Source organism: Haliotis rubra, unplaced genomic scaffold, assembly GCF_003918875.1.
Source record: "Haliotis rubra isolate DU_JTF1 unplaced genomic scaffold, ASM391887v1 Scf67, whole genome shotgun sequence".
Classification (NCBI taxonomy): Eukaryota; Metazoa; Mollusca; class Gastropoda; order Lepetellida; family Haliotidae; genus Haliotis; species Haliotis rubra.
Window position 1 is genome coordinate 1669171 of NW_025767379.1, and position 22459 is coordinate 1691629.

A 22459-nucleotide genomic window follows, 5' to 3' on the forward strand; every position below is an offset into this window, starting at 1 on the left:
CTGTCACATGACATTTTCAGTCACAGAAAATGCATATATGTACCCCAAGGACGATCTCTATGAAAAAGAATCTGGATTCACCAGTTACATGTTTAATCTATCACATGAACCCTGTCACCATGACATGTGTTACCATGGTTACCTGTGTGTCCGTCGTTGCCCTGGTAGTTGATGTTGACGACAGGCTGCTCCAGAAGGAACTTGACCAGCTCCAGATTCCGGCCATTTGTACAGGCACTGGTATCACAGTGAAACACAAAGATGCAAGTGACACATTTTGATGATACACATATCGTCAGTTTCATGATGCTGTTTCAACCTGGATTGGAAATATCCCTCCCTAGAAACCCCACAAGGAGACAAACACTGGTTACTGTGACCTTTTCTACCCTTGAATTCTCACAGGGAGACAAGCATGAGTTATTGGGGACCAATCATAAAGGAGCATCTCGAATACATGATGGAAATTACGAAGTGTCTCACTGACCTGTGCAATGGTGTCTCACTGAAGATGTTCTCTGTCAGAAGACTTTCTGAATCAGTCAGGTTGATCAGTTGCTTAGCAACCTCTACCTTGGCATTGTAGCATGCTCTGGAATATATAATGACGTACATCTTGTACAAGGATAGGGTGCAACAGGTCATCAGGCAATGGCTTCTGAAAGATGACAAGTAAAGTAACAGCACTGCTGCTGTTTCAACAAGGACATACACATCCCAGTGTATCTGGAACCATCATAACAAGAAACACTGACATAAAGTAGATGATACTTGAAAACGATTTAAGTTATCTCCCTTTGGACACGTGACCTCCCAAACACCCCGAATTGTAAAACACTTACAGATGCAGTGGAGTGTCACCGTAGATGTTGGTGGCGTGGGGGTCAGCTTTGTGGTCCAGGAGATAATGCAGAATAATAAGATGGCCGCTCTTGCAGCAGAAGTGAACCGGGCGATGTTCTTCATCATCCTTCATGTTCACTGAGAAGAGAAAATCACCATGACAACATCCATCCCAGATACATAACTGTAAGGTTGTGAAATAAATTCTTCACCTTCAAGACTGACAGTTAGCAAAGAGGATAGAGGATTTCAATCTTCCAAATGGTGGATTTACGAACAAACAGGAGCATCTCACCATCTGCCTTCTGCTGAGATGTTCCCTCCACCAGTAGCTGGGTGATCTTCAGATAACCCTTGGCACATGCCAGATGTAGAGGTCGATCGCCAACACCGCCACTCACATTGATGTCCGCACCCTGTGATATCAACAACTCCACCATCTGAAAGAAAAAACACTTAAATTTACCAAAATAATGAAGAAAACATAAAACAATATGATAATTTGCCCACATAGTAATGGCTGTTGAAAGGGAAAGAACTCAAGTTAACCTTGGAAATGGAATGATGCCAGGTTCGCATGTTTATAAGTCATGTTACCTTTTCATGGCCGAAGTATGAAGCTACATGGAGGGGGGAGAATCTCACAGCATCTTCAACATCGACCGTGGCACCATGCTCAAACAGGAGTCGTGCTATCTGCAAATCAGAGACAAACTCGTCAAAACTACACAAACTTAACGAAAGAAATATGGTGACAGATAAAGTTTAGCAGGGGGATAAACAGGTCTGCTAATGCAACGAAAATATACATCATTTCTGTAATAAAATGAGTTAAAACACAAGTGTGTTCCGAAACCTCTTGGATTCTTGGAACTCATTGGAGTACAAAGAAGTTTGAGATAATTGCGATTCCCCAAGATTCTTCACCACTATAAATTGCAAATCAGCTATAGTAACATGAAAGTCTTCACAGTGTTCAACTTCTTTTAACAGCATATCATGGTTTGATGAACCTTATACAAAGGTCGTATATGTTCTTAGTGATTTTGGGAAATTCTCTTTCAAGATGTCTGCATTATCAAGTTTTGAAGGTGTGTGTTTATGTCTCAAAACATAATGAACTAATCATTTTATCCAGGATCCACGTTTTGATCTGCACTCTCCCAACGCAGTACACTGACCTCATGATGCCCGCACATGGCAGCGATATGGAGCGCTGTGACATCACTGTTGCCGAACTGATTAACGTCCGTCCCTGCTTCAGCCAAACACTCCACCAAGTCGACATCTCCCTGTCAACACATCCATGCAACTTTGCACCTATGAATGTAGATTGTCTTACCAACATGCATCTACACAAATACACAGAGAATATAGACATCAGTTACCACAATAGCCATCACTACTAAGTCACTGATACAGAGTTTAATATTCACGGCAGCCAATCTGGTCCCTTAGAGTTCAATAGTTTTAATATGGAGAAGGACTTTTATCATCCAAAACTGTGTTCCACAGGAGATATCGGTTGTGTGAGATCATATGATATCTCCTAGGAGATATCGTTTTGACAGTAGATTTTGTACAATGCCCTGACAATGCTATGACGTCATGTACTTGATGACGTCACAATGCTATGACATCGCTGCACTGCAAGTCTAATGGCAGTACCATGTTCAGAGATGTACATTTTTCATTGAAAATTAATGAACAGTGATTTTGGATGATAAATAGAATCTCACCCTCGTGTCTTCTGATATCAAATATATCAACACTCGTTGATAAAAGTAAAAATATCCTCGGCAAGCCTCAGATATTTGTAACTTTATCAACTCGTGTTGATATAATTGATATCAGAAGACACTTGGGTGAGATTCTCTATGTATCAGTCAAGCTGAAACTTCTTTCATGAAACACGATGGCTGAAGTCATAGACTGTTGTAGTTGGAAGAGAAAGGTCTCCACGGTTAAACCAGTCTGAATACGACTCACTCACTCACGCATTGACTCGCACTGACAGTCTCACTCACTCACTCTTACCTTGTAACTGGCAAGATGCAAGGGAGAGAACTGGTTCTTGGACAGTTTGTTGATATCACTTCCTCTGTCTAGCAGCAGTTTGATGAGATCCCGACCAGCTGCAAGGATTCAGAAGGATGGTGAGTCAGTGAATAATGCCGATATATTTACACACACGTGTTTGTTATGGAACAACTCATGACCATGCTTAATAGAAACCACATGTCACCTACTTTACATGCGGATCCGTTCCTTGCCAGAGCCACACTAGAGGAAAAAATGGCGTACTTGGGATCTATTTGCTGCATCCAGTAGGGTATACACACTGAGACGTATTCTACCCTTGAATTCCCAATGTAAGTTGAAGATGAGAAAGTGGGGACTCGTACCCCGGAATGCCCTTGAGTCATTTCTAGCCCAAATCACCGTGAAGGTCCGGGTAGAATACTGATCTTCAGTAACCCATGCTTGTCGTAAGAGGCGACTAACGGGATCGGGTGGTCAGACTCACTGACTTGGTTCACACATGTCATCAGTTCCCAATTGCGTAGATCGATGCTCATGCTGTTGATCACTGGATTGTCTGGTACAGACTCGATTATTTACAGACCGCCGCCATATACCTGGAATATCGCTGAGTGTGGCGTAACACTAAACTCACTCATTCACTCACCTCCGGAGAGACAGCAGATGTGGAGGAGAGTGAGGCCGGTGTCTGTCTTGTCATGCACAGCCTCATCCGAGAGTAACTCCTTGACCCGAAGGGTGTCACCATGACTGTAAACAAGAGTTGCAGTCAGTGAACGTGTTTGGAGTCTTGTTGGTTGCACCAAAAGCAAGTCCAAGCAACATACACGCTTATAACAAACCGATAGATATAACAGATGTTTCTCCAAGTAACATACATGCTGATAACAAACCGATAGATATAACAGATGTTTCTTTGCTCCCACACACTTACTGTATATTTTAGTTGTCAGGGATCATGAATCTTTTAGTTGATATTTTTGTGAAGACTGAGCACACAATTAAATAAAAAATTATCCCCACAGTTTTCATGATCCCTAACATTTTCATCAGTATAGTTTTGCTATTCCAGGGATTAAATATGGTATGACAGCCTATTGGTTTCGGCCTATCCAGAAACTGGATGAATTCAATGGAAACAGTCAGAATCGTTCATTCAACTTCAGAGTAACTCATGAAATAAACTGACATCAGATTTAAGGGTTTAAATTTAGGTTCGATGTAAAATTCAGTTCATGTAAACAGTTTTTTGGCAGCGACTTTTTAAATTCAAGTACAAATGGGAACTTTTATAATGTCACTAGTGTACATCCTATTGCATATTTATGGTCAAAGGAAATGAAACATTTCTATACATTTCATTGAAACTTGTAAAATGTAGATCTATGATTCATGTTGTATGTGAAGAGTTTCCTCTAGCAAGAAACACCTGACCTGCATGCAACCTGAATTTCTGACCACTCTGTCTCCTTTGGCCGCAGGTCTTCGATGGCCTTGGACCTGAACAGGGCATAGCTCTCACTGATCTTCTTCTTGAGCTCATCTGAAGACAGGAAGAGAGGTGAGTCTCAGCAGTCATAAGCTACTAGTACTACTGGGACAGTTATGAACTAAACTTAATGGAAGGAAATGTAAGTGACATAGACTTAGGGCCAAAGTCACAAATATATGTCAGACCAATATTACTTTCTTCATGATGTGTGAGTGTACAAGTGCTTTGAATTGTTGGATATTTATATAGCGCACATATCCACGCAACTAGTGCATGCTCAAGGCGCTGGTATTTTTTCCCTCAGTCATTGGATGTCAATCTCAACGGCACATCATATTATCAATCTCAACTCCCTGGGGATCATACAACTCCTGCATCCACATGGCGCAACTAGTTATTGTGGCTTTCTCATCCTCATGATGTATCCATTCACAGCTGGGTGGACTGGGACACACAGTCACAGTTCTTTGTCCAAGTTTACTGCACGTTACTGTACCCGTAACTAGGTGTTTGCAAGTATTCATGTGGCCACCATCTGGTCATATACCAACGGATTTGTGGGTTCTTTTAAGTGCACAGGGTTGTGTACTGTACACTAGGGATTGTGACAACACTGACAGAATCTGCACAGGAAGTTGACTCTAAGGTTTTTACACCCGGTCACAGGTGGGCTCGATCCTGACACCTCAAGCTCACTGGATCACTAGCCCGAACCAATAGGCTACTCCATACTTCTTTCTATGAATACCTGAGCAGGATATGGTTGGCCTTGACTTGTAGTTGCCCATAGTGCAGACTTACAGCTACATCAGTGTAGGCATCCACAGCACTGTGTCTTCATCGTCGGTGTACCTGACACAGAACAGTATGTGAGTGTGTGATTGGGTGAGTGTTTTGATGAGTGTGAGGTGGGTGAGTTAAAATGTGGTTTAAGATCGCATTCCAGAATATTTCACTTAATTATTTATGTGTATGCACTTGCATATTGGCAGCTTGGAAAAACGAACATGGACAACCAGAATGTCGAAAGGATACCTGACAAAATTATTATTAATAGATGAATATTTAGTAACTATAACAAACATGGACATGATAATGTGAATAGCTGACAATGTACTGTCTCAGATGACCAATAAAACTTGACATCTGTCTTTCACAATTCACATGATCTGTGGAGAAATGAACATTGGTCATTATATTCTGAATCAAATGGCTTATAAGGGTGTTTTTCATATAATATAAAGCTTTAGCCCTCATAATGCTTTAGGCCTTTACACAACAAAACTTATGACAGAAGATGAATGTTGAGTGCCTTGAAACAAATTTGAAAGGACTACCAATTAGCCTGAAGTACATTTGGGGGTAACTGGCACAGCCTACTGCAGCACTAATTGCCTCAAGCTGCCAACTCTTGCTTCATAGATTCTTGGTGCCTCCTCAATCCTTAGGGTTAGTAGGTTAGTTGTGTTATTTTAGGTTACCCACCAATATGTTCTTATCTTTGTGATCCCATTTGGGTTAGGTACCCCTTGTCAGTTAACACCCCTTTATGATATCTGAGCTAGCATGGTATTAGTTGAATATGCTGTCCTTGTTGATACGACAAGTACTAAAGTTTTGTACCCCAGCTACCTGTTTTGGTATACAGAAATGTACCCTTGGCAAAATCTGAATACACAACAGTACCCAGTACAGAAAACGGCCGACGAGCCCATATCCCCATATGTATAGTGGTTTCGGGTTGTTTAATATCTGTATCACGCTGGAATGCATGTAGTGATATCCAAGAGAATATGACAGTGCTGATCTAAAAATTTATAAAAAATCATCAGTCTTCAATACTGTTCATTTTAAAAAACAACAACATTATAATTTATTTATTTTGTATTCTGAGTGTCAGGATTCTTTCTAAAGATGTTTTTGCACTGTTATTAGTGTTAATGAATATGAGAAGTATGTGCACAGCATCTATTTCGCAAACATTTTATAACGTTCACAAGAACACAATAAGCAATGATAACAGCCTACTGTCTTGGGTTATACTAACTTATAGGTGTGTCAACATCGGCACAAATTATAGTTGACATTGTAACGTAAGAAAAGTTTGTAAAAGTACAAATTAAAGGACCCGATCAATCATACTCTTATTTTTATATTGTGTCGCCGAACTATACCTTGCATTCTCTGTGGACATCGGAATGAAAAAGGCAATTCTTACAGTTATGAGGCATAGAGTATTTTTGACAGTAAAGTCATCCGAAAGTTTTCACCATGGGCGCAGACATCTTGAATCTCACAAATCGGCGCGCACCTGCGAGACCTTACGAGACTTCACGGCATACATTGGATACGATGACAACATGACGCTATAAGCGATACCCATGGATGTTGTGCTGGAAAATAGTTTCTGTATTGACTGATAACATGGATGTACCCTGATTGACCAAATCAAATGACGAAAATGTCGTGCAACTGGCTGACAGAGGAATACTTTTCGCATTTGATCGGTGGTGATAAGAAATCACATTCGGCACTGGAAATGCTGGTAGATGATCTGCACACTTCTAAAGAAAGTACAATAGGTCGTTTCCTCTGTCACTCCGGATCTGAAGACTTCCTATGGGGTTTGGTGAGACTCTTAGGAAGTGACATCCCCAGGTAAGATTTCATGACACTGTGACCATAATGACAGAAATATGATAGTTCACAGGGTCGTATGGAAATGTATTGACAAAATCTGTGTACAAGTAAACATGTAAATCTGTTATGGGATCTGGTAATATATTATAACCATTTGTAAAACATGTGTTACATGGTATACATGATTAAATAATTAACCAAAGGAAAAAATAATATTTTAAATCATTTGTTAAATTCTGTATTTAATAATAAATATTATTAAATATTTTATTATGGTGTTGAATGTATGAAAATATTGCTTGATAAATATATGGATTAATGGTGTAAAAAAAATAAATGTTACACTGTAACAAAGACATGTTGTACATGCATCAAGTGTTAAATAAATAACTGACACTGCAATGATGAACAACACATATATAGTAATATATGTGATAAAGCGTAGCATGTAATACCTATATTTGCGAAAGAATTGTTGCTGCCAAAAATAGTGAGTGAGTTTAGTTTTACGCCGCACTCATCAATATTCCAGCTATATGGTGGTGGTCTGTAAATATTTGAGTCTGGACCAGACAATCCAGTGATCAACAACATGAGCATCGATCTGCGCAATTGGGAACCGATGACATGTGTCAACCAAGTCAGCGAGCCTCACCACCCGACCCCTTTAGTCGCCTCTTACGACAAGCATGGGTTACTGAAGGCCAATATTCTAACCCGGACCTTCACGAGGGGAGACAAGCATGGGTTACTGAAGGCCAATATTCTAACCCCGACCGTCACGGGGGGAGACAAGCATGGGTTACTGAAGGCCAATATTCTAACCCGGACCTTCACGGGGGGAGACAAGCATGGGTTACTGAGGGCCAATATTCTAACCCAGACCTTCACTGGTCTGCGATGATGAACAGCACATATATAAGAAAAGCAAGATTTATGGACGTCAACTTCTTTATTGTGAATAACAAGACGTTTCAAAGTGTATGCTTACTCTTTCATCGGGTGAATGGTAATATATGTGATAAAGCGTAGCATGTAATACCTATATTTGCGAAAGAATTGTTGCTGCCAAAAATAGTGAGTGAGTTTAGTTTTACGGCGCACTCATCAATATTCCAGGTGACCAGATGACGGTCTGCAAAAAAAACAAAATGTATTCAATGCTCAGTCAGTGTTGCAAAAGTGGAAAATGTCAGGTAACATTGTCAAAAACATTAACATGGTCAAGTATTATGTTTGATGTTGGTCAGCATGTACAAGCTTCTCATCTTCTCCTTCATTCCTATCTCTGATAATGAAAGGAAAAAGGTCTTTACATGACAGGGCATTGAGTGATGACTGGTCAGTGGTGTGACCTGCACTCGTTTTCTCCGATCTGTCATATTCAGTCAGGCGAGTAAATATAACATCTGGGCAAGTGGGGGAGGTGGGGTAGCCTAGTGGTTAAAGCGTTGACTCGTCACGCGAAGACCCGGGTTCGATTCCCCACATGGGCACAATGTGTTAAGCCCATTTCTGGTGTCCCCCGCCGTGATATTGCTGGAATATTGCTAAAAGCGGCGTAAAACTAAACTCAGTCAGTCAGTCTGGGCAAGTGTGCCAGACAAAAGGCCACGTTTATTCATATTTGCAATTTGCAGAGATTTTGATACAAATAATTTACATCATGAATACTTTGTACATAATGTTCTTGTGAAAATATGGACATAGATGATGGTCATGCATTGTGTCATCTAAGTCTTCACATTGTTTAAGGTCATCCACATGAAACATTTTGTTCTTAGATTTTTTCAAGATTGGAGAAACACATTCTGTTCATCTATCACACGATTGCCTATGTTTATATTAAACAAGTTGTTTGTAACATCTTTGAGTGCATACAGTATGTCATGAATGTAGAAATGAAATATATAGTTTTCAATTATAGGGGAGACAACTCATACGTCTGTTCAGTCCATACGTGACTGTCCAGCTAAATCACGTTTCTTTCAAGTATATGGAGCACATTATTTTGGGGGGTTATCGGTATAACTTATGATTTTAAATGTCAGTTATGCATAATGTGTTGTTATAAACTTTTCTCACAAAGATTGTGGTTAGCTCACAGTTAATTCCCTGAAGTGGATATGCATAAAAGCATGTTGAAACAGCAGCGCTCTGCATGTTCACTGCCTTCCATTCCCAGTTATTTAATATCACATGGCACAGACAGCATGGACAGTGGTGGACTAAGTTAGACTTCTGTAATTATGGTATTGAAGAGATTGTGGAATTTATTTTCTCCAGTTATCTTTTGTGTGCAATAGAAAGAAACCCAAAGTACCTCTTCATTTAAGATCTATAGAGACCCTTAATCTGAAGAAATTTAATCTTGCGAAAGAGTGGTAGACTTGTAGATATGTTTGTTTCAGGGCCTGTATGAGAGGCTAGGTTCAAAGCATAGATGTATTGTTGAAATGTGGCGTTCACGACCAGTTGTTTGAACCACAGCTGCTCTCATTCTGTCAAGGCATATGTTATTATCAGGGCTACCTAAAAACATCAATAATCAGACATATTGTCAACGGGAAGATGTTTTGCCGATCATGGATATGAAAATTGTGTCATTTATAATATTTTACATTCACTATTGTGATGAAATATAGTTTTAATTTACACACGCAATATTTCAAAAGTATTTTCCCCAGTAACGTAGGTCACTGATGATAAAATTGATCACTGAATTGTCAGATTCACATATGATTATGTACAGTCCTCGGTCATAGAGTTCAAATGTGGTGGAGTGACATTAAACAAGTTACACAACAAACAAACATAAACAATATGCCAGCAGTTTGTTAACCCTAGAATGTCCAGTGATACTTCAGTCCTCAGGGATAATCTAATGTGTAAAGGTGATAATTACTAAAGTAGCTGGTTAAATATGTAAGGTGAAGGCTACAATAGGCACACCGTTTCATCCGAGGTTGATATATGCTGTAGTTGTCGATCAGCCGTCAGTGTTAGGGACTGGTGATTTCTGACTGGGGGGTGTGTGGTTGGGGGAGTTAGTCTTTAGACTGTAGGACCGCCTCCGTGGTGTAGTAGTTAGAACGTCCGCTCGGAGAGCGGAAGATCACGGATTCGATCCCCAACCGCGTCATACCAAAAGACGTTAAAATATGGTACTTGTTGGTCCCTGCCTGGCGTTCGGCATTAATGGGTACAACAAGGACTGGTCGGCTCGGAGTCAGTATAATGTGTCTGAGTGGGGTATTCATGCTTCACTGCGGCATGGTATCTCAGTGAGCTAGCACTATAAAAACAGCTTAAGTCAGGGCTAGTACAAGCAGCCGCACATACACATACACACGCATGCACGTCGTCATATGAGCCAAATATTCTCAAGCACGATGTAAAACCCAATTTCACCTCACCTCACCTTTAGACTGTATCATCTAATCATGTTGATGACTTTCCCCCATCAATACATTTACCCAACCCCAAATACATGTAGCCCATTTTACATTACAAATACTTCCTGTAATCATGATAATGATTATGATATATGATTGGAGTACTGTTCAAATTCATAATTTCTAATTCAAATTTTGACAAAGTCCCATCTGAGAGTTAGTTGGGATTTATGCTACTTTTAACCCTATTTCTGTAATATCAGTGTCCGATCAACTTGTAAGAAAGCCCAGAGTGATTTCGTGGACCCAGTATGCAAGGGTGTGGTGATGATCATGAATCATGAAAGGACAAATATAGGATTTGAATACATGATCAGCAGATCCTGTCATGACAAAGTGACATAACTGTATACAAGGAAGTGTTAGACGATTCGGCCACTGTAGCCTATTATGTTCTGTGTCAATTAGACAACATGTTAGAATCATGTTAGGCCCCTATCAGCCTGTATTGGTTGTAAGAGGTGACTATATATGAGTATAAAGACCTGGTTGATTGTATATGACTGTATTCATAGCACTAACAATCAAAGCCCAGCATATTATTAACCCGGATAACCCAAGCCGCAACTCTTTAGTCACTTGACTTATCCCACCGGGTACCCATTTTCTGCTGAGTGAACAGAGGCATTTTTGGACAAACTCACTTGCCTAAGTTGAGATCACATGCATCGCATGTGCTTCGTTGTGGGGCAGGACTGAGTCCTAGAAACTCTCAGGAGTCAAGCTGCCAAACACAGTCACCCATCCAAGGACTTTCCGTTCCCAATGTTGCTTAACTTCAACTGATTTGTGACCTGAGGTATATTCAAGGGACCATACACCACAACCACTGTGTATTCATCATTCCCTGACTGTGTGGAACGATTATGAAATCATCACGTTAGTCAGCTGAATTATTTACAGACCAGAGTCATGGAGAAAAAGGACCATACGTCTGGCAAGAAAACTTGCACTATTTGGGGAGCATTGTTCCCTGGTCTGGGTATAGGAGGAGGTTTTGTCCCATGTAAAAACCCTTGCACTGTGCTCAAGATATTGATGGATTTACTGCCACACCTTAAAGATCCTCATGATTTTCAGTGAAGCAATTGTAATTATCCCACGCAACACGTTTTGCAAGGGGGTATTATTTTGGTCTCGTCCGTCCGTGCAAATACGTTTTTCCAGAGCAGAACATAAAAAATGTTCAATATTTCTTCACCAAACTTTGCACATATGTAGGTCTGGTGGTGTACTGGTGCCTTTCTGTAGTTTCAGAATTCTGAATATAATATGTTTTGTGTTTCCATGGCAACAACTTTGACTTCGACAGAAATTTGTGGTCACTGGTAGTGCTCTTTTCCGGAGTAGAAATTTAGAACCGTCCAATGTTTCATCACCAAGCTTAGCATAGATAGATCTGGTGTTGGTTTTGGTAGTTTTGGATTTCTGCATAAAATATTTATTGTGTTTCCATGACAACAAGTTTGACTCTGACTGAAATTGGTGTTGGTGCTCTTTTCCATAGCAGAACGTTAAAACTGTTTATAATTTCTTCACCAAACGTGGCAGATAGATAGGTATGGCTGTGAACTGGTGCCTTTTGGTAGTTTTAGATTTCTGAATGAAATAATATTTGCATTTATTTCGACTGAAATTGGTGGTGGTGATCCTTTCCGGAACAGAAATTTAAATCCTTTCAATACTCTCTTTCCATTTTGTGAGTATCCAAGAACCTAATGACATACATTAACAGAACCACTCTATATATCAACATTACTGAGGTACATCAAACCGTACTTCTGACATAGTCATTACTAGCTGACATGAAGAGTATTTTACCATTGTGGGGGATATTGATGACTTTGTCTTCTTGTTTAAATTTACTCCAACCAAAGTAGGCTGTTCTAGTGATCAGGATAACTCTATAAAACCATAAAGTAATTGTTTGAAAGAAGTCCGCTGGTCAGCGATAAATATCATTAAATGACTGAGACAGTTTTAAGACTACTAATTTTACCATACTCATGGTGATCTGGGTAACTGATCTTCAGCAACCCATTTTTGTTTCAAGAAGCAAATCATATTCAGTTGTATACATCAGTGCTCATGATGTCAATTAGGAGATTGTCTGGTCCAGCCTCCATTATTTACAGACTGCTTTCATATTGCTAAAATATTGCTGATTACAGCATTGAACAACAGCAATCTTGACTAAAGTTACTAACATTACTTTAACCTTGTGTATCATGTCTCCAGTCACCCTACTGAAGTTCAGAATATATGAATGCTCACACTGTTCTGATCACTTATAATACCAGGCAAGTTTGGAAATCTGATATTTGAAATGCAGAGCTTCAGTCATTTTGACATACTTGCACTGCAGTAAAGCTGGCGGTCTGAGTGTGTTTTATGGCCACACAACACTACACAAACAATGGCCTCACCATGGCGAGAATGCAATAAACTGTAATAAGCCAGAGAGCCAGTTTGATCTTTGTTTACATGTGTTTTTCTCCTGGCTTGCCCTTACCCTTGCAGTTATTGTATGTTATTGTATAGGTCTTTCCAGGAATAATTCCTGTACATCACCCATTGACTTATTGTACCAAGAGTCATGGCATATATCACACATATCGGTGTGGGTTATTGTGGGATATACCCTGCCCCGCATACATGTGTAAATATATATGTCATATTCCTTGTTCCCACTCTGTAGGGGACTTTTGTTGGTGGCTCCAGAAATATACATGTGTCTCAAAATACCCTTTTGTGTGGTTATATTGAATTGGTCTGTGGTGAAAGGTTAGGCCAGGAATGGAACAAGGCAAAATGTGGAAATAATGGAACAGGTTAGGGCGCCATTGACCTTTGGTAATTTGTCAGGGAGGTTATAGCTTTATTGTGATGGTTCCATTGAGCAGTAGAAATCTCATATGATTTCAGAGTTAAAGCGGCTAAAAGGGCTATTGGTTACAGTGTCAGTTGAAAAATAACTTTCAGTAGACTGTCCCTGAAAATATAGAATCGGGATAGACACAGATATCGTTATTTAAATTGTGTAGGAGCTTAGAGAGATTGTAAATCCTGACTCTGAGAAAAATATAGATTGGTTTCATTTCAACATTTCACATAACCAGATTATAGGTCTAAAGGAGAAAGAAAAAAATTGTGTATAAAATAATATGGTTCCTGGAATGTGAGACAGTAGTCATTACTTGTGTACTTGGTGAAAATTATTATTTGACTACATACTAATATAATCAAGTTCTATAATCACAGTTTACCCAGAAAATCATACATGTACATAAATGGAAAGAGAGAAACAGAGTATTACAATTTCTAGAAATACTCTGCAACACAGTCAAATATAACCCATCATTGATAGCTAGATGCTTTTTTTTATCAGTGAACTTAATAACTATAATGTTTGCTACATTTCCACACTTGTAAGTCAACTGATATGGATCAGAATCTCTAAAAAGACCCGGGGGCAGTGGGGTAGCCTAGTGGTAAAGCGTTTGCTCGTCACGACGAAGACCGAGTTCGATTCCCCACATGGGTACAATGTGTGAAGCGCATTTCTGGTGTCCCCCACCGTGATATTGCTGGAATATTGCTAAAAGCGGCGTAAAACCAAACTCACTCACTCTTAAAAGACCCAAGTCCTGAGATGTATGACCGATTGAAAGTGTTTTTGATCCAGAATGGGTTCAGAAGACTTGTTATAATTCCGGGCTGTCAAGATCTTTTGGTTACACATGATGTAGATACATTATTATCATCATTAGGCCTTTTTTTATATTTGCACACTTGAGTATATCATATATGCCAGGTGCAGCATGCCAGCTAAGCAGCCTGTGATCAATGCAGCAATGGCTGCACTTATGGTGTTATGACTAATATGAATTCTGACGATTTGTGTGATTTTCTTTTGTGAAATATAAAATAGTTTCAGGGAATATTTGAAAGGTATAATTTGGTATTTTTTTATTATTATTTTTTTTCACTTTCTTTGTTTTTTATCAGGTCGGCGGCATATAATGGCAAAATATAAAATGTAAAAACAATTTGTTTTTTTCCACTTTCTTCATATTTTGGGTCTACGGATCCGTAAACCAAGCAATAAAAATAAAAGGCATTATGGAAAATATACATGTACCAAGGATATGATAGCTTAATTTGTATTTAATAATAGATATTTGTTTTGCCAGAGTTGCAGGGAATTCAGCCTACATAATTGGCACCCTAGCAGAGTCTGACATAGGATGTTTCCGAGTCCTGGCCCTGGCCAAGGGCCGAAAATCTAACAGTGGTCGAATACTGAAGGACCTGACCCGCATGTTGACCTTCGATGACCCCGAGAGTGTGATGAATGCTGCAGGCACTATGGGGACGCTGGTAAGTAATGAGAAGAAAAGGTACTTCCCAAATATGTTTAAGGAAGTACAAAAAAATGTGATGACAAGAGAATGTAAAGAGCTGTTTAAGAAAGAAAATGTCATACCTGTTTTAGACATTTTTATATTTGGCTCAAAAGATAGAAGTAAATTTGCAAAATACCATTTTTCAAATTTCATGAAAGATGTTTTGTTTAAATATGGTTTCTACAGATAAATGATATAAAATGAAATAAAGAAAAACATGATGCTGAACGTATTGCAATGATTTTCATTGTTATTTGGTTGAGTTTTAATTTAATTCACAATTGTGGAGGCTCCATTGACCATGCAGTATGGGGTGCAGGGAGCAAGCGGGCCTCAAGGCACCTAATGCTGACATTGTCGCTCGCTAGTGACCAAGTTGTTATTCAGTCTGTTGACAAACAGTGTTTCCGGTGATGTCACTATCCCGAGTATACAGTACATTTATCCTGTATTCTCAAAAGAACCCGGGTGGTTGGATAGCCAAGTGGTTAAAGTGTCCGCTAATCATGCCGAAGAACTGGGTTCGATTCTCCACTTCTGGTGAAGCCCATTTCTGGTGTCCCCACCCCCACCCTACCCCACCCCAACCGGATATTGCTGGATAAAAAGCAGCATATACCATACTCACTCACTCACTCACCACTCACTCACTCACTCACTCACTCACTCACTCACTCACTCACTCACTCACTCACTCATCCTCACTCATTAAGTGAGTGAGTGAGTTTAGTTTTACGTCCCACTCAGCAATATTCCACCTTTATGACCGCTCTCATCCTTTAGAAGATGACCAGATGGTGAAACCTGAATAAGTACATTCACCTAAAACATAGTGACATAACGAGTGGTTTTGAAAAAAACTGTTTTTACCAATAACTTCACATGGATTTCACTGACAATAATGTGGCAAGTATTTCCTGATTACATTGTCAGGTCACATCTGACTTTAAATATCTCTTGCTGCCATCTTGGATCAATCTTGCATGAAGATAAAATAAACTTAAGACAGATGTGGAGCTATCTGTGATTTACAGCAAACTGACGACTAAGGACTATGACAATTCTGAAAATATGCCATAGCAGTCTACGATTTCTGTATGATAACTTTATGATAATTTTAGGACTAAGATCGTTTCCTAAATGTAGGTCCAGATCCGCAAAACCACCATCTTGGATTCCCCCAACGTGTTGTTTATGAAAACTTTCTGAAGATGAAATGAATGTTTTATATTTATATTCTTGTTTTTTTTCAGGCTGAAAGTAACGAGGGTCGTAACTGGATTCTGAGTTCTGATTGTGTGGATGCCATGTTGGACAATGTGACGGCATTGCTCCACACGGACAACCTGTGGACGGCCAGCAATGCAGCTCTAGTCATCGCCAGGTATGTCAACTGATGAAGTTAACAATAAACTGAGGATGGTCAATATATTCCTTGGTCTGGTTCAGGTTCTCAGTCTACATCCTAACGTTGTAATTAGTCTTGTAATAGTATGCCTCTCAGTGCTTTATCCAGGGGGTTGTTCATGGGGTTCAAACCCCTCCCCCTTTTTGAAAATCACAATGGTGTAACCCCAGAATGAAATCAATACTTTAGGGTTTGCCAAATACAATGTCCCTGTAACAATTTGTTCTTTCATCAACGTCAAATAACCTCACAGCTAACAGGGCTCGATTTAAGAGTTGTTCACCTACTTGCACCGGAAGCAAACTAAGATAAAAACCTAGTTGCACCCACAGGGGCGTGTCCCGCTTAGAAACAGCGTTAGAAAGACATATCGGTATATAGACCCTACCCTAGTACTACAAGCGAGTCCAGTAATTCCGCGTGTCCGGTAATTCTGCGCACCTGCAATATTATTATCCGTATCGAAGGTACACATCGTCTGCTACCACATTTACGCTTGAAATCGGGACATTTCTACAAGGGACTGGCTTTTTATCACTAAACGTAAGTAAAGAACAGTAATTGACAGATAAATTGACAGTTTTATGAAAATTTGTTTTCTTCAGACTTTTAAACCTTTTTTCTTCATTATTCATAATTGGTTTTAATATGAAACACTCTTCCTTACATTGATGAAGTGATTTTTGAAAATAATCTGGCTCTTATATGCTTCCATACTTCGGATGTCCAGCTGGATGTTTTGCGCATCAGTTGCTGCGCAGCAGTACTGGACAGCAAGCGATGTCGTCAGAACGCCGATAAGGTCAACCGTATGGCATAATGCAACATTAGAATCTTATAGTCGTCAATAAAACTTATATTTCTAGGTAAATATGATGCATACCAGCATGTTAAGTCACTTAAACCACAAAAAATAAGAGACGTTGGGTGCCATGTTGCGATCGATGTGCTTAGGTGCGCGGAATTACCGGGTGGCATTGTATATAAAAGGAAAGGGATGTAACGACGGAACCACCCACTCCTCAATCAAAGTTAGATTTTACCACGTAAAATATTTTTAAGGCCCCGTTGAGGCCTACGGATCGAAAGCGACAAAATTGAGCTATAAATGGTCACGATAGGATAATTATTTCAAAAGTTATACGCCACGACTCACCAAAAACAGCTACCTCCGCAATTCCAAGCCAAAATCATTGATCACCCAAGACAGCGAAAACTCACCTTTGAAATTCGTTTATTAATTCCAGCCACGTTGACAGCACCTATGTAGGGCTAGATTTGATCGGCAGCGTCATTCCGCGGGTCTAAAAACTTATTGCAACATCTACAAATCATTTCCTCGACAGTAAGCAGACATTTTCTCCAAAACCATCGGCAATCATACTCACTTGTCAGCCATAGATGGCCTTGACATTTAAGTGACCTGAGAAGTAAATTGGAAAGAATAATTTTAGAGGTTAACTATTTATAAATATAACATCCTAAAAATGAATCAATATCGAATGCATTTTTACAACCTCTAAAATTAATCTTAACAATTTACTGTTTTGTACATCATCCAAAATAGAAGGAATATTGCAAAGTTCACATTTCACGCCCTTTAGCAATCAGTCAAAATCTTACAGTATATTATATTTTCCATCAGTCGGATGGCCCAATTCAGTTTCTGCAGATCTGCTCAGATCACTTGAATGTCAAGGCCATCTATGGCCGACAAGTGAGTATTGGAGGGGGTGGTTCCGTCGTTACATCCCTTTCCTTTTATATAGTACTAGGGTAGGGTCTATATACCTATATGTCTTTCTAACGCTGTTTCTAAGCGTGACACGCTCCTGTGGTTGCACCAGCCAACTTCCAGTTGCACTGCTTTTATTGCAATATGTAATGAAAGAATTATGATATTGAATTATTTAGATGTTTTATTCAGAAGTTTACCCACTCAAAAATTGATTTGCACTTGGTGCAATTTAGACTAATAACTAGGTTGCACTTTGTAATATTCGGTTGAACCAGTGCAAGTAACAAAGCACTAAATCGAGCCTGGCCAAAAAGTGGGGTCCCTTTATTTAAATAACTGTATTGCCAACAAGAGGACAGAGAAGAGCTTCAGTGAAGATCAGTGTTTTTCATATGTAGAGTGCAAAATTTCCCATATTTTTTCAAACATTGTCGGATGCTATACAGTAAACATTTATAAAGCGCACTTACAATGAACTCACTGATACAACAATCCAACCAGTTTTTCCGCTTGAAGTGTATATATATCGTTATGCACTAAGGATGTAACAAATTAAACTAAGTGGTCCCATTGAGTCCATAGTGTACTGTACATCATTGTGCCAAACTCCCCTTGACCTTGTCCAAGATGACCATGTTCTCCTCGCCCCTTCCAAATATGGTTAATGAAAAGTTTGTAGATTTGGTTAATCAAAGATAATTGGTTTCACTCATGAACAAACAACAAAATACAGGCTCATTGAAAAACATAATATATTGAACTGCAGCAAATAACATTAATAAGGCTTAGAGATACAATGATTTTCATAAATAATAAATATTTCATTTTTGACTGACAGTTTATGCAGTGAATTAAACATATATTATCATCTAAATGGCAGATGAAGCAAAGATGTTTTCACTTTTTGACTAGTACTGACTAAGTGTGGGTAGAGTGTGTGAGTGAGTGAGTTTAGTGTTATGCCGCACTCAGCAATATTCCAGCTATATGGCATCGGTCTGTAGACAATCGAGTCTGGACCAGACAATCCAGTGATCAACAGAATGAGCATCAATCTACGTAATGAGGAACTAATGACATGTGTCAACCAAGTCAGCGAGCCTGACCACCCGATCCCGTTAGTCACCTCTTACGACAAGCATGGGTTACTGAAGATCAATTTTCTAAACCGGACCTTCACGGGTCAAGTGTGGGACCTGCTTGGAGGCTGTTCTTAGGTCTGCAGCAAATGTCAGTGATGATGCCCAGATTGGAGGTGAACTTATCCCAGGGTTTTGTCCCGCATATTGCCTGCAAGAACCCTTAAGACTAATAATTGGGGGTCCCCAGGTCATTCATGTTTGTGAGTCGAGGTAAATCCCTGCTTATCCCATTCATATTTATACAGATTTTCTAAATCTGGAAAGTTTTTCATCATGAAATTATAACAAGTGGCTGAAACTAGTTCTATCTACACCATCATAGTTCTGTGTATGACTAGACTGATGTTATGAAGTACCATGATGACATGTGCTTCCATCAGTGAACTTTCATGATCAGTCTGTGGACAGTGAATAACCACGTGCCTCCTGTATTCTCGGTCTGCAAGACTATCTCTATCATGAACCGATTGTGACTGTGCGTCACTCAAGGTTATTGCAAAGCTATACTGCATGCAAAATGTTCAAGATATTCAATGATATACAGAATTAGTTTTTAAGATGTGAGTTGTATTTCCTTGACAACAGGATCCAGTGACAGGAACTGGCTCTAATATCTTTGAGTGGCATTTTAGAAGTTGGGAAGTACAATACAGAACAAACTTTATGGATAACAACTTCTTTTATTCACGAGTGTTACGTTTCGATACAGATTCTTGTACCGTTGTCACAGATGCTTGACAACAGTACAAGAATCTGTATGGAAGCGTCACACTCACGAATATAAGAAGTTGTTATCCATAAAGTTTGTTCTATACTGGCTGTAATGTTGTACATGAATGATGTGCATGCAAGTGTTGTGATGCTTCATAATTCAGGAAAATAATCCCAATTAAATAAAATAATGTTAATTTAAGTGGTATGTTCTCCTACTTTGGGTGCCAAATGATGTTATTTTGGAATCCTAAATAGATAGATCCCAGGTGATTCCCACAGGTTGTGTTGTTTTCTATCCATTCAGTGTTTGTTTTTGTGATCCTACATTCAGTGTTTGTTTTTGTGATCCTACATTCAGTGTTTGTTTTGTGATCCTACATTCAGTGTTTGTTTTTGTGATCCTACATTCAGTGTTTGTTTTTGTGATCCTACATTCAGTGTTTGTTCTTGTGATCCTACATTCAGTGTTTGTTTTGTGATCCTACATTCAGTGTTTGTTTTTGTGATCCTACATTCAGTGTTTGTTTTTGTGATCCTACAGATCGTGTTTGTTTTTGTGATCCTACATTCAGTGTTTGTTTTGTGATCCTACATTCAGTGTCATCCTACATTCAGTGTTTGTTTTGTGATCCTACATTCAGTGTTTGTTTTGTGATCCTACATTCAGTGTTTGTTTGTGATCCTACATTTGTGATCCTACATTCAGTGTTTGTTTTGTTTTTGTGATCCTACATTCAGTGTTTGTTTTGTGATCCTACATTCAGTGTTTGTTTTTGTGATCCTACATTCAGTGTTTGTTTTTGTGATCCTACATTCAGTGTTTGTTCTTGTGATCCTACATTCAGTGTTTGTTCTTGTGATCCTACATTCAGTGTTTGTTTTTGTGATCCTACATTCAGTGTTTGTTTTGTGATCCTACATTCAGTGTTTGTTTTGTGATCCTACATTCAGTGTTTGTTTTTGTGATCCTACATTCAGTGTTTGTTTTTGTGATCCTACATTCAGTGTTTGTTTTTGTGATCCTACATTCAGTGTTTGTTTTTGTGATCCTACATTCAGTGTTTGTTTTGTGATCCTACATTGTTTGTTTTGTGAGTTCAGTGTTTGTTTTTGTGATCCTACATTCAGTGTTTGTTCTTGTGATCCTACATTCAGTGTTTGTTTTTGTTGTGATCCTACATTCAGTGTTTGTTTTGTGATCCTACATTCAGTGTTTGTTCCCTACATTCAGTGTTTGTTTTGTGATCCTACATTCAGTGTTTGTTTTTGTGATCCTACATTCAGTGTTTGTTTTTGTGATCCTACAGATTGTGTTTGTTTTTGTGATCCTACATTCAGTGTTTGTTCTTGTGATCCTACATTCAGTGTTTGTTTTTGTGATCCTACATTCAGTGTTTGTTTTGTGATCCTACATTCAGTGTTTGTTCCTTGTGATCCTACATTCAGTTGTTTGTTTTGTGATCCACACATTCAGTGTTTGTTTTGTGTGATCCTACATTCAGTGTTTGTTTTGTGATCCTACATTCAGTGTTTGTTCTTGTGATCCTACATTCAGTGTTTGTTTTGTGATCCTACATTCAGTGTTTGTTTTTGTGATCCTACATTCAGTGTTTGTTTTGTGATCCTATTCATTCAGTGTTTGTTTTGTGATCCTACATTCAGTGTTTGTTCTTGTGATCCTACATTCAGTGTTTGTTTTTGTGATCCTACATTCAGTGTGTTTGTTTTCAGTGTTTGTTTTGTGATCCTACATTCAGTGTTTGTTTTTGTGATCCTACATTCAGTGTTTGTTCTTGTGATCCTACATTCAGTGTTTGTTTTTGTGATCCTACATTCAGTGTTTGTTTTTGTGATCCTACATTCAGTGTTTGTTTTGTGATCCTACATTCAGTGTTTGTTTTTGTGATCCTACATTCAGTGTTTGTTTTGTGATCCTACATTCAGTGTTTGTTCTTGTGATCCTACATTCAGTGTTTGTTCTTGTGATCCTAGTGTTTGTTTTGTTTTTGTGATCCTACATTCAGTGTTTGTTTTGTGATCCTACATTCAGTGTTTGTTCTTGTGATCCTACATTCAGTGTTTGTTTTTGTGATCCTACATTCAGTGTTTGTTCTTGTGATCCTACATTCAGTGTTTGTTTTTGTGATCCTACAGTCAGTGTTTGTTTTTGTGATCCTACATTCAGTGTTTGTTCTTGTGATCCTACATTCAGTGTTTGTTTTTGTGATCCTACATTCAGTGTTTGTCTTTGTGATCCTACAGATTGTGTATATCTGAAGATGGCTGCAGCAAAATACTCAACAACCCAAACTACCACCACATCCTGTCCAAGCTGGTTCTCTCCCTTGGAGTTGATGAAGCAGGTGAGTGAATTTGATTTTGTTTGGGATATTTGTTAATCAAGTGAACTGTGATATATTTCAGTCACAGTCAAGACCTTCACAAGTTGTCAGGGTCTGTCATCAAATGATTTTGATTTAAGCATGATTGTTTTTCAAATGTGATATATATCACATTTTCTATCTATCTCATCCAACAAATCTATATGTTTTTGAAAGATATGTAAAAACACCATTAG

The 22459-nt window shown here is 38.9% G+C and overlaps 2 protein-coding genes across 2 annotated transcripts in view; one reads left to right on the forward strand and one right to left on the reverse strand.

Annotated features, from left to right (window-relative positions):
* Positions 1–6677, reverse strand: part of LOC124257638 (serine/threonine-protein kinase TNNI3K-like) — a 33082-nt gene extending 26405 nt beyond the window's left edge. Inside the window, 11 exon segments of the mRNA XM_046691745.1 lie at positions 143–237; positions 488–592; positions 843–981; positions 1139–1283; positions 1441–1539; positions 2025–2135; positions 2881–2978; positions 3533–3636; positions 4321–4429; positions 5127–5230; positions 6553–6677. Coding sequence (XP_046547701.1) covers positions 143–237; positions 488–592; positions 843–981; positions 1139–1283; positions 1441–1539; positions 2025–2135; positions 2881–2978; positions 3533–3636; positions 4321–4429; positions 5127–5166 — 1045 coding nt within the window. The 5' untranslated portion in view covers positions 5167–5230; positions 6553–6677.
* A 57-nt stretch (positions 6678–6734) lies between these two features.
* The window catches only part of LOC124257686, a 69450-nt gene continuing 53725 nt past the window's right edge, over positions 6735–22459 (forward strand). The window contains exons 1-4 of the mRNA XM_046691819.1: positions 6735–7036; positions 14667–14853; positions 16133–16263; positions 22144–22244. Of these exons, the coding sequence (XP_046547775.1) occupies positions 6831–7036; positions 14667–14853; positions 16133–16263; positions 22144–22244 (625 nt within the window). The 5' untranslated portion in view covers positions 6735–6830. The remainder of the gene's footprint in view (positions 7037–14666; positions 14854–16132; positions 16264–22143; positions 22245–22459) is intronic.